This window comes from Myiozetetes cayanensis, unplaced genomic scaffold (genome assembly GCF_022539395.1).
Source record: "Myiozetetes cayanensis isolate MyiCay16 unplaced genomic scaffold, myiCay2020 scf1, whole genome shotgun sequence".
NCBI classification, from domain to species: domain Eukaryota; kingdom Metazoa; phylum Chordata; class Aves; order Passeriformes; family Tyrannidae; genus Myiozetetes; species Myiozetetes cayanensis.
The window spans coordinates 64,655,097-64,672,432 of record NW_026086604.1 but is presented as its reverse complement, the minus strand read 5'-3'; the positions used below and the strand labels follow the sequence as shown (position 1 = coordinate 64,672,432).

The 17,336-nt window shown below is 37.2% G+C and overlaps 1 protein-coding gene across 4 annotated transcripts in view; it reads right to left on the bottom strand.

The window, feature by feature from the left end:
- PTPN3 (protein tyrosine phosphatase non-receptor type 3) overlaps positions 1-17,336 on the bottom strand; it is a 124,201-nt gene that overhangs the window by 94,978 nt on the left and 11,887 nt on the right. The window contains exons 1-2 of one of the 4 annotated variants that reach the window (XM_050314571.1): positions 6,641-7,439; positions 2,028-2,182 (exon numbers count right to left, since the gene is read on the bottom strand). In XM_050314571.1, the coding sequence (XP_050170528.1) occupies positions 2,028-2,182; positions 6,641-6,734 (249 nt within the window). In that variant the 5' untranslated portion in view covers positions 6,735-7,439. Of the gene's footprint in view, positions 1-2,027; positions 2,183-6,640; positions 7,440-17,336 lie in introns of those variants that run through there. The other 3 variants (XM_050314563.1, XM_050314580.1, XM_050314590.1) reach the window with 3 other exon arrangements.

Below are 17,336 nucleotides of genomic sequence, written 5' to 3'. Positions count from 1 at the left end.
TATGACAGCTCAGTACTCAAAGAAATAAATCTTCTGTGAAACTTCCTTTTTTTAGCCCATAACACAGTGGGGCAGCCACGCTCCCTGTTTGTTTTCAATAAAGCAGTAATGAGTCCTACATCACTCCTACACAGTTCAGCATTAAAGCTGCAGCAAAGGATGCAGTTTCCTTGATGTCAGGAGGTAACCAGCAGGGATACCCCAGGGGTATGCTGAAGGTAGGGAGAGCAATAAGCTCAGTTTGCAGTTTCAGAAAATCATAGAATCATAGAATGGTTTGGGCTGAAAAAGACCTTAAAGATCATCTCATTCCAACTCCTCTGCTGTGGGCACAGACACCTTCCAGTACTCCAGCTTGTTCGAAGCCCCACCCAGCCTAGCCTTGAACACTTTCAGGGATGGGGCACCCACAGCTTCTCTGGGCAACCCATTCCAGTGTCTGACCACCCTCACAGCGAAGAGTTTCTTCCTAATATCTAGTCTAAATCTACCCTCTCTTAGTTTAAAGTCATTTCCCTCCTGTTCTGTCACTACATGTCCTTGTACAAAGTCCCTCTCCAGCTTTCTTTAGGTACTGGAAGACCTACCAAGGCCTGGCCAGTTCCTTCTCCATGGTTCCCATATTGTGGTCACTGCTTAAAGGACGAAATGAGACACAATTTTCACTTGTGCAGTGCTGGACTTCATGTCTAGCACTAAATGTAAAGCTGTGTAAACACTTGTTTACTAAGGCTGAATACACTACTATGCATGGATTTAAAAACATTTTGAATTCCTCATTTTTCACAGATCCTTGAGGGTGAGGGAGGAGTGGTGGTATGTGGTAATTATGCCAGTTCACTGACAGACAAGGCAATTCTTGGGGCATACTGGAGACAAACAATGGAAATTGTATACTAGTGTGTTGCTCCTTCTCTTACATACCTACTCAGCTTGTACTGTGCCTCCCAACATTAGCTACTTCATAGACACACACATATAGGTATATACATACATAGCATATACTATATTTATACACTAAACCAAGACTAATTCTGTATATATTAGAATGAAAATATGTTTAACCTACCAAATAATTTCTATTTCAACTAATATCCAATAGAAAAAGTTATCAGTTTGCAAAGCGAACTGTAATAAGACTTGGGAAAATACAACTTACAAGAGTTTCAAAACTGCACCCGAAAGAAAACACTGTGTAATCTAAAAGATCTAGCAACACAGCTTCCTCAGCAAAATGCTTCTTCTCAAATAGGGCATATTGGATAAAATAAGTATCATATACACAAATACACACAAATTTATTTAAATTCATCTACAGTTTTTTTGCAGGGTCAGATCATTTTAATGAAAGTTGCTTGAGGACTGAAGCTATTTGTTTTCCTTTAAAAATGAGCTAATATTTTTAATCAGTACTAAAAGTTATAAACCAAAATATTTATAGAATAAAATACAGTAAAAATACAAAGTGCAAACCTCCATTAATCCTCTTTCCCTCCCCACACCCAAATAAAGAGGCTATATCGAAGTACAAAACAGTGAAGAACAAAACTGTCCTGCTAAGCCACGATGTCTTCACTATTGTCTTCACTATATGTCTTCACCTTTGCATTTCAGAAAATGTGTACTGACATCACTACAGGAATTTACAAGGCCTCCTCCTTTTTACCAGTCCTTTCATGAGAGAAAAGGAGGAGCACATCCAAATTTGGGTGTTCCCTTTAAATATTAATTACTTATTCATAGTTGACAACGACTGTTTCTTTGTGGTTCCCATATCATACAGAAGACTTTTTTCCAGATGCAATCTGCATGCCATGATTTTACGATATTTCAGTTGGTTGACTTGAAAGTAAATTAAAATAGCACTTCATAAACCCATTTCATAAGCAGTAATTCTGCAATTTGTACTGACAAAGTTACGTCTTCAACATCTTTTGGAAACACCGTGCCTCAGGGTCCCACAACTGATCTCCAGTTTTCAAACAAATTTCTATGTATTTAAAAATAAAGTAGTTTTCCAAACTTACGTTGACTTTGAAGCTTTGTACTGAGCCATCCAAAAAGTGGACGTTACAGATTATCTCTGATCGGGTTTTCTCTTTTGGTAGCTCTGATGCTCGTATGTTATTTATCCTCCCACCTAAGGCTCGTAAACGGGAGTTCATAACTATTGCTGAATAACCTATAAAACAAAAATTATATTTAATAACAGTTCTTATAATTCTCTATGTTTGATCTATGCTTTTTCAGAGTAACCTACAACATCATGAAGACCTCACTACACCCCAAATGAACAAATGCTTGTTGTAGAGAAAAATAAGTTGTGAAATTAGCTTGTTGTAAACCAGAATATAAATGCATATATATAGGGGAGCTTCCATGTTCTAAATGTGAACAGTCTCAAGAGATTAGAGACAATCCCACAATGTATACTTAGATTAGGCATGGGCCAATGCCTTAGTGTAAATTGGCAAAAAATTCCAAACACCTACTATAAAGCAGGAAGATAATGCCAAGACAAGTTTTTACCATCTGTAACTAGTAAATCCCTCATCCCCTTACACATTTCCTACATATTTCTGCATTTACAGTACAAGTTTAACTACAATAAAATAATTCTGTTTACTCTCAATTGACAAAACATTTTTGAGGTAATGAAGATCGAGTTCTATCAAGTAAAATTGTTTTGGGAATATATATATATACAAACACCATATGTAAGGCAAGCAGAAGTAACCTTAAAACATGTCAATATTTTACAGTCTAGCATACATAAATTCATGAAACCAGACGTTCATATCAGAGAAGAATATGCCACAAGGAAAAAAAAAATTGTTGTTAGGGTTTCACTAAAACTCTGACAACCAGTATCTACAAATTAAAACAAACAAACAAAAAAGCATCCCATTAATGAGAAAAAAAGTCATTCATTGAAAGAAGAGTTGAATTAAATACAGACCAGCCTCTAAACATTTCAAGCCTCTCTCCACTGGATCGGTTTACCAATTAACATCACAGTGTTTAAAGCCAGTTGGCAAGCAAAGAAGAGGATAGTTTTCCAGGTTAATTACCATACCAATTACCAAATCATACCTCACTTATTAGGGGCCAGCTACAAAGAGACTCGCATAATATGAGTGTTTCCAAGACTGCTGGCCAAGCTAGATAGGTCCAATATCAGGACTATTTTGCAATCTCCCTTTATTTGTGTATCTGCCTAAAAACACAGGGTGGTTTTTCTTTTAAGTAGCTAAACAAATCGAACAACTTAAGGGAAAAAAAAAAACAAACACTTAAAATACTGAAGCATTGCATCTACTACGCATCACTACAAAAGGCAAACATGAAAAGCATAAAAAGCCATGAGATGCAAAATTGCATAAATCAGGGTTTTGGGGATTGGAAATGCAACAAAGCACCACAGTGATCCATCTTCACACAACTATGTGTAATGTATACTCAGAAGCAGCTAAGACAATTGCCTTCTCACAGACAGCTCAGAATTCAGACACACATAAGCATTCAGCTCTTCCAACAATACTCTCATAGGAAGTTTTTTTGTCAGCCAATTAATAATTAGCTATTGTATATTTTCTAAAATCAAAACTGTAAGCTGTCAAGAGTTATTTATTTAGTCAGTATTTTGCATTTTTTCGTAGGAAAAGGTGTGGTTTGGGGTTTTAGATGTTTGTTTTCTTCAGTTTTTTTCTTTTCTTTTTAAAGGAGGGGATAAAAAGAAAGGGGTAATCTTTAGGAGAACTATGAACAGATTTTCATATAAACCACCATACACTCCTATTGCTTTACAATTTTTCTTGATATACAGTCTGCAGTTAATCATAGTATGTTAATTTCTAATTTTAATATCCAGAAAATGGGCTTTCTAACCCAGGAATGGTTGCTGATAGAGTGGTCAATTTGCACTGGGTTCACAAATGAAAACTTGTAATTCCTTGATTTTTACAATTTTATATAAAATCACACCTGCAACACAGAGTTCATGGTTTCTGTTAATGGTATGCAAAGAGCCCCAGCTGAGGCTGTCCTTGAGAGCCATCTGACCACGGAAACTGTGCCAAGACAGGGATAAACGGCTGAGTGTTTGGATGGCACCGCCATCGGTCAACCGGAGCTCAAGGGACCTAATCAAACCCCAGGAAACCGCCAACCACTGGGAATCCTGAGCAGAGAAAGCCACACCTTCTACTTGTCACCTACATGGCCTTCAGTCTCACTCTGCAGCGAGTAAGCTCCTGAGGGAGCTATGTTACAGGTGTCACACCACAGGCACCTGCCTACACCATTTTCTACATGCCACCTTAGTATGCCGTAAGCTCAGTAAGTCTGAAAGGAAACAACTTGGCAAATCCCTAGCCTAAAGGGCAAGGGAAGGAGAACAGGACAGAGGTAAGCAGATGAGTTGTTAGAACCTGCTCTAGGACTTTTCATCTATATATAACCTGTGTTTAAAGCTGTATTTTAAATGGGACCAGATTACTGAAATGGCTTATCGACCCCAGCGCAATATAAAGGGGCACATGAAAGAACATGAAGCAACCTGCAATGGCAGCTGCTTTTGGGATAGGCAGTGGGGTCACTGAGACCTCTGGCAAGACCAGAAGCCAGCTCTTAAGCACCAGCAATCAGCCTCCAGCCCTGAGCAACCAGGACCAGCCATTACATGCAAATCTCAGTTCCTGCTTTGTAGCCTCCGGCAAGAGGCTGATGCACAAAGGAAACCAACAAAAAAACCTGCAAGACAAATTTGAATATTATCGACAAGTCAATACTTTCCCTGAAATAAACATGTCAAATATAGAAAGCTGAGAGATATATTTTAATTAAACAAAGAAAACCACCGGAAAACACAGTTATTTTCACCCTAAGGTATTAAAAAATTTGGAATTCTATCCCATAATGAAATCACGCAATAGGCTTACAGGAGAAACAAATACAGCTACAGACACAAGTTAATGTTTTCCAAGTACATTAAACACATTTCTGGACAATGTTGGTTATGCATGCCTTCTCCTACTGTAACGCTGCAGTCAAGCAGAACAAAAATAACATGTTTTCCTCATCTTTTGTATTGAAGACTGACTTTTAAAAGTACTTTTTCCATACCAGCATTTAATTTGTTTCCAACTTGCTTGGAAATTGATGTTAAAAAAACCGTAAGAATTGATGCTCAGTGTAACTACCATTAACTTCTTTCTCACCAACGAATTAAATCAAGGACAGATTTGCTGAATATATATTCAAGGACCTTTTACTTATAATCACACTATGTATAACTGTGAATGTTGTGTTTTTTGCTTTGTGCCTTGTTTATTTTTTGTTGTGGGGTTTTTTGTCGTTTTGTTTTTTTTAATAAATCATTTATTACCTTCATTTCACTGGGCAAATGAGAATAATTTACTCCTGCAAGTGAGCATACTCATGGTTTTTCCTAGAAGGGTATTACTTCACCCTATGTGTTCTCAAGAGTTTTTTTGTAGTCTTGACTGCAAATATAGTATAGTTGAATGTTGGCCTCTCAAAAATCATAAATATTACAGAATCTGTGGCAATGTCATGTATGAAAGGGCAATGTTTCTTTCATTTCATGAGTGAGCACCCCTCACACTGAAGGGCAAAACTGTAGTACTAAAGACATGGTCAAGTCTTGTATGTCCTTTTTCAATAAGAGTTACATTCTATGGTTATCTGTTCCATTATTTAAATATAACAAATCAATTGAATAGGTGTAGAAAGAGGGATAACAAATTAAAGGGATCTTTGTAACGACGTATAATCCTAAGAGAACCAATACAAGTGTTCTCCAGCATGCATCAACCCATGTAGCTAAAAACTGCTTACCTCAAAGTCATATCTATCAACAGTGCACTTTAATGAGGATTAAATTATTCAACTAGATAGAAGAAAGAATTAAGTTTAACTCAACACCTAAGGAAACCAGTTTGTGCTTTCCCCTTCTGCAGAGGAAATGTTTCATCTTTTATACATTCCCAATGAGAAACTAGATGTCTCGCCATTAATATGAAATTCAACTTTTCTATTTCGCAGGAAAATCCTATGACATATTTACCACAAAACATTATTTGCAAGTTTCCATACAAATTATTGGGCATTACTAAAGCAACAACCAAAGTAAAAGATAAAGTTCATTATGAGCAATGTGTACAGGTCACCACTTGCTCCTTATCTATAGTTATTTCCCCACAAAATTCTCCTGTAAGTTACATAGAAAGAAAATGTGGAAGCCAGAAGCATCACAACGTGATGAAATTTTGCATCACTTGAAAAAACAAAATCAATTAAATATGAATAGAGAATAAGCACGAAAGCCTTAGATGATTAAGTATTACAGCTTATGGTGTAAAAATATCTCCAAATTGAGTTACCAAGAATAAAAGACTTTTTGCAGCACAGTCTTACTCAGAATAAGAATAAAGGTTAAAATCGAGATTGAAAGTCTGTGCATGTGTATAGACACCCATCCAAACTCCAAAGCAGTAGCTGCGAGTTTTCAAACTACCACTTCTAGGACAGAAAGAAATATCATTACAATAGAAGCTCACCACCGCAAAGTTAAAAATGAAGATTAAAAAAATTAAAGATTCAACTTTCTTATACTTACTTCCAGTGGCTGACAGCTGTGATATTTTCAAGCACACCGGAATTATGTCATATAAGTAACCAATAGGTCTTGCAAAGTCTTCTGACAATGTCATCAAAAATTGCACTAACAAAGCTTAAATCATTTTAGTTATTGTCTTAAGTTTTCCAGAAAAATAGAACCTATAGGCAGAGATTCTTTAGAGAAAATGAGTCCATATAAGCAAAAAACCATAGGTGTTTAAAAGTTATATACTAAACAGGGATAACACATATTGCCAGCCCAATATTTACCAGAACTAATACAGAACTGAGTAAAGAAAAATCATTCTTCCACAGTACAATATAATTATACTTCTTGATCTAACAACCCTTAACGCTAGAGTTCACCCACAAATAATCCTTCAGGTCAGACCGCATATAAGATCATACGTCTATTTGTTTATTTAGAACGTACTTGAAAGCATTTCAGTTTCAATGAAGGTAGTTACAAGTTAAAAAAGACTTGTTTTGAAAACAAAAACCAAACCACAACTAATTTTGAATACTCTTTCCTCTTCTAACCTCCACAAAAATGGAACCTAACTTTTTATTTCACTTTTAAAAGCCAATAAGTAAGTAGAGAAACTGGATTTGTTCTCCTGTGTCTAGAAATAAGGTACCTACCTACAATAGTCATTTGCTTAGAAGCAAATCCAATATATGCAGTTGAATAATTTTTTTTTTTAAATCCTCACACCACTACAAGAGGTTAGGTGCTTAATTAGTGCATAAAATGGAGTTAATAAGTGGTTTGCAAGCCTTTCCTGCATTTCATTATAACACATCTCTGGTAAACTCATACTGCAAAGTGTTTTCATGAGAAATCCAATTATTTTGAACTCTGGATTCAGCAAGACCACACATGAATGTCAAAGATGGACTGGAAGAGATGTATAAGAGAGGAAACAAGCCTGAGTTTTTTACCATATCCTGACTGACACGTCCCTGAGATCCCACTAAATCAATAACAAACTGAAGGTAAAGCAAGCAGTGTGAGAAGCTGCAATATCAGTTGCAGAGAAGACATGCAACACAGTATTCTTATTTCAGTTCTGCTGTGTAGTACCTACATATACTTATGCAGCTGGACTGAGGACAATATTTCTGTTGGGGACTACCCAGTGTCCTGATGGATGGCAAAGAGGGACTTTATGACAGACTCAGTGTTCTTGAAGCACAGTACAGGTGTAACAGAAAAGGCTTTACCCTCTTCAGACCATTAGTTATACATTAATATTGTTAAGTTTCAGAAAGCAGAGCTGCACTTACACAGTGACAGAGTAAAAACTCTAAGTGAATGAATTCTCCTTTAAAAAAAGGAGTATTTATGTAAAATGTTTGGTTTGTATATATATTATATATATATATTTATTTCAGGAGAAGTTTTCGAGACAAAGACTACACTTGAACTTTTCTGAGATCCTTTTTCCTCTTTCCCCTCCCTTTTGAAAAAAGTTTGCATTACCTGCATCCTACAGATTTTTACCTGTGAAGTCTTAAAATGTGCACAGCTTTAGGCATCCCAACAGTTCTTGCTGTTAAAACTGAAGACATAGACTTCATGGCAATAAAGCAGGGTAAGCTACCATAACAGGTTAATGGAGATTATTTGACCAAAAGAATCATATTATTTACATAGTAATAGCCTCTACATGTGGGGGAGAGGGGTGGAGGGGGAAGAATCATCCCAGCCTATCAGCAACATGTTCAGTAGCAAAGACAGGTTATCTGAAAACTTAATCTTGAAATCAGACAACCTAAAGGTAATTAAATTCTAGAAGAGTTTACTGGTAGAAAAATAATACTGATCATCAGTTGCAGTACTTGGGTTCTTAACATCCTTTATGCCAACTTCTGAGATAAATATTTCAGTCCATTTGCAAAGGATTGAACCAGATTGTATGAACAACTCTTTAAACTTCAAGGGTGTGAATCTAGTCATGCCGTTTCACCAATGTTGATTTATATACATAGAATTAAACCATGCAGGTAATGCATGGCAGGATCCAATGTGTCATTTTGCATAGCATGAAGCATTATAACTAGACCTTAGATACAGGATTAAACACAAAGTACAGAGGTATCTACTTTATATAGAATAATTTATATCTTCAAATTTTCAAAATCAAATAAGTAAGCTTTCACCACTCAAATTTATAAAGACAACCTACTAAAATATTCAGAAACCTCAGTAATCAAATTAATCACCATAATGAAATTGAAACACAAAAAGTTCTCATATTCTATTAGTGGGCAATAAACTGTATGCCATGAAACTTATGTATGACAGATAAGAACCATCATGTCAATTTTACTGCCAAGTAAAGCTGTGATAATTAAACAGAATTTTAATCATCTGCATAATAGATTCAAGAAGGGATTTAGAAAACTAACCCAAGCTCTATGAATTAAAATATATATTCAAAACATGCTTATAGAGAGAAATTCTACTTTTCTATTATATCCATAGTAGATACTAATCAAACAGTCTAGAAACTACCTGTGCTATTTCTACTGGTTTTTAAAACAGAAAAAAACACCTTAAAGTAAAACAGGGATTACTCACACAAATGTTACCCTATCCATTATGCTTGCAGGTCAATATTAATCCCTACTTCCTATAGGGTAAAATAAATAAATAAATATAAATTTCACTTTTGAGAATGTTGCTGAGAATATCAGAAAAGCATTAAGTCCCCATATAATATTCCCTATGTGAGACATGCTGTTTTCTGATAGTAATTTTGAACTGTTGCCCTCTACCTATGAGTTTAAAGACTACTGATCTACACTGAAACATATCATTTACCAATGTAGCATGATGGTCTATTAAAAAAAAATTAAAAAATCATGACTTGCAGAAAATAATGCCTCTTGTAAGTAGAGGCATGTTAAAAAGCCCATCAGCTTCCCAAAACAAGCTTCTCCTCATATCTCAAATGCATGTCCAAAGTAATTTTTTCCTCTACATAATAACCAGTCAAATAAAAGACCTCTTTCTATAATGTTTGCCTCCTGTTAACACAGGACATTTTGCACGTAAAAGCTACAGTTACCTAAGATTTCAGTCTTTTCAACAGACTGATGTCATTGTACCTCACATTTCATCCTCTTTCTTCAGAGCAAAAAAACTTCAAGCTGTTTTTTAAAGAGCAAGAAAGCAGTAAATTGTAGACAGAAGAGATTATAGACTCAACACAGGGCTGTGAATCCTAATGTTCATATTCTATTTCTGATGTTGGCCCTAATCGCATTTTGTGAACAAGTTGCTTTCCTCCTCCCCAGTTTGAACACATCATGACCAAAATAATTGCCAAAGAATACTTTTTAAAAGCTTGACAAAGCAGGTAGTGTGTGGTAGGTAAGTGGATTATGAATAAAGTTCAGAACTAAATGGAGCTTAAATCTGTCAGCTCAGATAGATGCTGCTGGCAGTGGTGTCTGCCGTCTGTTGCTGAGGCAGGAAAAAAAGGAGAGCAAACACCTTATCATAGTTCAGAGTATTAATGCCACAGAAAGCTAACTCCACTTTTAAATAAAAGAAATTCCACACAAATTTTGGTGCTGGATTACTACTAAACTAGAGAAATAGCCTGAAATTAGATATCTGAGGTTTCCTTTTTGTGTGAGGACAGTTGAATAGCAGATCAAGACTTGCCACTATTACCTGGTGTCTTCCATTGGTGGGCATTACTCAATCTGTTTCTGAATTGACTGTGTTAATCAAACTTGGGAAGAAAGTCTCATCACTGGCAGCAAAAAAAAAACAGTCCATAATTTTGGCAAGAAAACATTCCAGATCTCAAAATAAAACCTATCTTGTAAGTTGTGTTAATGAACAAAAAACACTCTTTAGAATTATGAATTATCTTTCTGCACCCAAACTCTCTTTTAGACCTTAAGCTTCAAACTTCATGTAAGTGTTGCCTATACATTCACTCATCATCTATTTTATAATCCACATGTTGACATGAGCTTTTAAAATATATTCCTTCAAGCACAACAGAGCACTTCTGTTATAAAACTCATGGTTTCAAAAGGTCCCCAAAGGGATCTGGAACAAAGGGACATTGGGGATGTCCCATCTCTGGAAGTGTTCAGGGCCAGGTAGGACAGGGTTTTGAGCAACCTGATGTAGTGAAACATATCCCTGCCCATGACAGAAGGGTTGGAACTAGATGATCTTTAAGGTCCCTTCCAACCAAATGATTCTATGATAATTTGTAAGTCTTCAAGAACAGAAAGCAAACAGACATGGTGAAAAGCCAGCTTGGGAATACCTGCACTTTGAAAACAATTGACATGGAGGAACAGTTTTCTGTTATTCTTCCCTATCTGTCTTCATCTTATCTTCTTCCCCATGTATGAACAGCCGACAAATTTGTATTTTAAGCTAACCAAAGCAGACCTCTTTCTTCCCTTTTCAGTTTGTTGCACAGACTTCAAACCATCTAGTATCACAAGATTTTTTTATCAATGAGATCAAACTGTTCTCCAGGACCTGCACTAGTACTGACTGCATATATGTAGCACAAGTCCTCCTCCTCCTGCACAAGGAGAACAGGCAAACAAAAAAAATAGCAACACTGCCACCCAAACTGGCTAGACATTTTTCCAATTCCTGTTCATGCTTGGGTGTCCTCATTTTAAAAGAAGAAAGCAATTCCTGTACACAGTGAAGAAAAAAATAGAATAAACATGCTACAGGACAGTCCTAGCTTGCAAACAATTTGTGCTTTCTGTGTTTCCATCAATATTTAAACAGTGTATGTTTCAGACCAGCAAAATCTAAACATTTACATCTTTACATCCCTGTTACACAATTTTTTCATCACCCTGAAAGACTAACGTGCTCCCTGTGACCATGGTGTACCACACCAGAAGATAACCACTTCCAAAAGCGTTCATCTCTAAGTTAGACACTCTCACATGTTCCCTCCACTGTAAATGCAGTGGCAGTCATCTTTTGGTCACTCCCTTCTTTTCAGCAGAATATTTCACTTAAGCCCCCAAACAGCCTAAAAGCAGACGCTCAGTTGGCATTTAATGCAGTTGCGGAGCCAAGCTCAGCCACAAGTTGCAGCCTGGTTGGACAGCCATGTCCCTGGTAGCACAGACACCTCCCCGGACCAGAGCAAGCAGAGTATTCTTCCACCATCACAGAGTGGGTGAGAATATTGAGCCAACTTTTAGACAAACACCTGCTAAACCTTCTGCCACGAAGCCACAAAGCCACCACACTTCCTTTTCTCAGTCATGTGAGCTTTTAATTTACAGACCTGGCCAAGAGGTGAGGCTGCCTATTCCAGCTGTTACAAATGAGGTGAACAGAAACTGGTGGTGTTCTGACAGCTGGTGTATAACACAAAAAGGAACACACTAGGAAGCTAGAAACCTGATGACAGTGAAGATGATACCCATCAGGAGGCCAAGCAAAAGAGCAGAGTGAGCAGAAGCTGTGCAAGCCACAGCTGGAGTTTGGGGGAGTAAAATGGAGTGAGGTAGAGTGTGATTCTGTAAAGGAGCCTGGTAAAGAACTGCTCTTGAGTGAAGTACTCATCTGGATTTGGGGCAGGGTGGGAGGGGGGTGTTGTTTTCTTTTAGGTTCTTTTTGGTGTTCTGGTGGTTTTGTTGTTTCTTCTCCAACTCTCCTACTGACATACAGTGCCTTCACAAATAATTTAAGCCCTCTTAGGTCATACTTGTTCATTTTAAACACAGCTATCCAACAAATGAGCATTTATAACAAAGCCTCCTGTTGCTATCTGAAGCAATGCAAGTCTCTTCAACCCTTTATTTACAAAGTTCTTGAAGCTCCCATGCACAGCCAGGCTCACATAATTTACGGAATTAAATCACCTCATTGTTTGAGAATGCGTCCTTATTATCAACTTATGTATCAACTGCTGCTATTTTTCAGAGTTAGTAACTCAGAAGCTAGTTCGCGTTTTAAGTTTCAAATCACTTAATGCACAAGATAATGTCAAGCATTTTTAAACACCAAACCTCGCCAAGTAGATCTGACATTCCCCAATCCTTCCCATTTCAGCTTTTGTATTCCTGGCTGGCAGGTAGAATATTTATGTACTTCCCACAAAGCAATCTTAGCGTGCTGTGGAAACCGATTACAGAGGAATGCAGGCACTAGGCCAGCATTGCTGGTTTATACTGAAACAGGAGCAAAAAAAGGGAGAGCTCTGCTTACAGTCCTGAGATCTGGTATCTCTCCCCCACTTTCCCCACTGTTCAGCGTTTTTGTAAGGCAGTGATAATGGGCAATGGCCCCCAAGAGTAAAATTCCTCAAAACTTAACATGCAAGGGCTGCGAGAGGTAAAGAAGGAGTTGACTGCAGCACCTTATCAAGTTGGAGCTATGATCACAGAACAGCTGGAATGAAAAATAGGACAGAGGACAGAAGTCCACAACCACTAATGCTTTCTTTCCTTCATGTTTCTTTCTCAACCCTGCAATACACCGGAAGTGTATTTTAAAGGAAAAGCGTCAAGACGAGGACGACTTGAAAACACAATACTGTATTTCTGGTTTTGCATAAGACTAGTCAATTGACCAAATTTAAGCAATACAGCGAATCAATGACAAAACAGCCCTTTGTTTTCCTGGAAAGAACTGATTTTCATGAGATCTTTAATGGAGAAATTAATTTGAAATTGATTCTTCAATGTTGTCAAGCTTATTTTACCTTAGTAACTGAACAAAGTAGATTAACAACTTTATTTTGAATGCTATTAGCTAAACCTTTACATAAGCTTAAATATTAGAGATCTATGTAATCAGTAACAAAGGTAATGACCCCTATTCCAGATTGCCTACCCTAAATTACACCTAAATAAAAATACTCAGCTTAGTTTATTTAATCTTAATTGCTTTCCTAGTGCAAAATGTACCTTGCCATGACCAGGTAAGTGGTCTGCTTGCCCACAAGAGCTTTCTGAATGTGACATCAATATTTACACATGCTGAATGCTCTCAATCCCCACCTGATCTTTGGAATCAAAGTACAAATTCTAGCCTACACCACATACACTGTCCTACTACTAATAAAACTTAGAATTTCACCTAAGCAAGTTTGCGCCTTGCAAAAATAGGATGGGGATTCAATTTCAGCATGTACTGCGAATTAATTGCCAGTATAGCCAAAACTTCACCAAAATTGATAAACAAGGTATCTAACCTTCAACTAGGTTAAATTCAAGCAGCAGCATACAGTAGCCCTTTTAAAGCAATTGGACATAGAGAGAGTTCTTTCAAAGTAAAGGCAATTTTCAAGACTAGACAGAATAAGTGGTAGAACAATTTTGTTGGGTACTGAATGCAATGATAGCCTGGCTGCCTACCCTGAGCCAGCAAACACAAAGCAGCCAAAGTAAATCACAGCAGCATGTTTGGAAGGGAAGTCTAAGAGAACTTCATAGCAGAGCTGAGACTGGGAAGCAGTTCAAAACCTTGAGGAAAAAAATCACAAAGGGAATGCCTCCTGGTTCATTTCTTATTGCATTCATGAAGAAAGGACTCCCTTTTCCATAAATTTCAAAAGCATTGTATCAGATAATATTCAAATGTAAAAATAAATCAGAACTGATAAGGCTAATTGAATCAGCCATTAATGTAGGCTCTGAAGGATATAGGGGGTTTCAAGGAGAATAAGCAGAAGATCAGACACGAAAACAAGTACTGGATGAATAAAAGCATAGTGGGATGGAACAAAGCAAACTGTAACAAGAGTATGACAACAATGCAGAGACTAGAGGATGAAGAAATTAGATAAGGTAATGGAGGGGAGTTATCTGGCATCTTTAAAACAATTAATGAAGTTCATTCCAAGAAATTAGATCAGTGCCAGGCAAAAAAGAAAAAAGTATTTAGGATTTGTACAAATTCCTACTAGCCCCAATTAAAAAAAAAAAAAAGGGGGGGGGGGAGGGGCTAGACCATCAATTACCATGGCTTTGGGGTTTTTTGTTTTGGTAGTTTTGGGGTTTTTTGGGTCAAGTGGGTGGACCGGGGTTTGATTTTTTTAAATGTCCTTTGAAGTTTCAGTATCTTTTGTGGGTTTCCCTTCATAAATGTTAGACAGTTATGATTTCATGCTGAGTCTGAAGCGTTTCCTTGACAGCACTGCTTTTTAGTCCCAGCCAGCCTCAAACAATGTTATCTATGCAGCTGGGTGAGGAGTCGGATGCCTCTCATTCAACTATCTGGCATTCTCTTACTGCTGAATTTGTCACCTTTTTCTCCAACATTACTCAAACACTTACTGTATAGACAGCTAACAGTGACCACTACACACATTAATTTCTGTGCCAGACATGCACTACTACACCTAAATACAGGTCTTAACTTCATGTTCTATAAACAGACAAAGGTTTGACCCGCCACTGTATAAAATACTTTGCCATCATTCACTTTTAACGCTTGCAGTCCAGCCCCTCAGGTCCACGTTATCATTCAAAATGCAGGCTGGCTACTTTCGTCTGGTTTTCAGTCACAAAAACCTCTAAAAGTAGACCACAAAGTAGGCTTGAAAATTGAGTTTGGAAGAGAACCCTGGCTGTGCTGGACACTCCCCTGCCTCCGCTCCCCAAAAGAGTGGCTCCACTGGCCCCAAACCCCAGGACACCTCTGCCCACATTGCCGCCGCAGTGCAACACTGTCAGACCACACCACGCTGCTGCCACTAAATGTGAACACGGATGTTCAAGCAAGTCATTAACCACGTGGCCATAACTCCCCATCAGGGCCTGAGCAGCAGGCTCACCAACAACACCAAGAGAAAACCTGCAAGGTGTGCTAACACAGCAGGTTCACTGCCCCATCACCCAGAACAAACCTCAGGAGAAGGCTGCAGGCTGCCTGCCTCGAGGAAATGGACTCACTGCTGCTAGCAGGCATTCCAAACCACCAACTCCCTTATTTTAGGGCTAGACTATTTGAGAATCTTTTCCCCCTTCTTTCCCTGGGCTGTCAAGGGAAGCTGTTGCCTAAATAATTATATTTGTAACTGTGCAAATAGTAGTTAATGATAAATCTAGCTATCCACACATAAAGGTGACAGCACACCAGTGCCTGAAGCAGTGCTATCTGTTTGAACATGGTCTGTGACTGTTGCAATTATGCTAAGGAGTCATGGAAGAATAAGAAACATCTACATCGAACATCTCCTCTTGCAGGCAAGCACAATGGAAGCACCTTGCTCTCCGCTTCAAGAACAGGTCCTAAAATAGTTAGGTGAAAGGAAAAAAAAAAAAAAGGTAGGGTTGGTCTAAATACAAAGAAAAATAAAGATATTAAATAATTTAAACAAGTAGGCAAAAAAATCAATAGCAACACCAGGTAAAAAAATAAAAAGTTTTTCACTTGGAGAAATGCTGACTTTGTAACTTTTTTTTTTCCTGCTGATATGCTTTTATTATATTAGCTAAGACAACTGCCATGGTTTCCCCTTAATAAAAGAGGACAAAAAAAAAAAAAAAAAGCCTGAGATCAACAGCCAAATCCAGACATAAGGGAAAAGGAGTCATTATAAAACAGGATTATAAAGTATATCCATACATATGTGCTCTGTTTCGATTGCACAGTTAAGCATTTAAAACAGTATCCAAAAGTTGTTACATAAACTCTACCTAAATCATAAGTAAACCAAGTAGTCCCTACACCTAATTTTACATCCAAGTCAGTCACAGTTTAACACATAAGGGTTTGAATATTTAAGTATACTTTCCCATGAAGTAGCTTACAGTATTCTATTATCTCCAGTAGGAGATACTTACATTCCATTCTGAAAGCCAGGTCTAAATTTTTAGGTCTTCTGCAGCACTGTACAGACTTCACATAGTATACACACAGATATCACCATGCTAACACAGATCTTAGGATTATTTCCTGAGTCAATAGACAGCAGAATTTCTTTGGCAAAATTTGAAAAGCTAGTTTGGAATGTCATACAGGGAATGTCAAAAGATTACATTGACATTTTAATGATTTCTACAAGGAACTGCTGGGACAAAGCCAAAAAGACTTACACCAGGAAGGCCAACCGCTACAGCTGGCCATTTTGGAAAACAAACTTAAAAAGCCCCCAAAACACCAAAAATAAACCTAAACAACCAAAACCAGGATATGCCTACTTCAAAGTGTCTCGAAACATGTATCTCCACCATTTATAACATTGTCTTAACATGCTCAATTTGTTCTGTAATAAACATATAAATACATATATATATTATTGGCTTTATATACACACACAGCATGCACTCAGCCATAAAATCTTCTTTATTCAGGCAATCATCATTTACATATAACCAATAACAAAGGGGGAAAATGTATTTGGTACTAATAGTCAAATGCTTTCTGTTTACATTTGAAACTAGGGTTTTAAACTACTCAGGAAGCATGGTGTAAATCAAGCAAAATCCCTATAGGATGTAACCTCACTGAGAACTCTTTCTGCTATTATATAAATAAAAATAACTGAGTATCAGTATTATAGCTATTTCTCTAATATAGAACAATAATGTAAACTCCATTAATGAGGCTATCATTGTGTGTTGGTAATATTATTGCATTGGTGGACTAACTTATTTTTCACATTCATTTTCAAAAGAAAAAATATATTTTATTTTAACTAGATTAATATAATTTTCATTATGATATTACC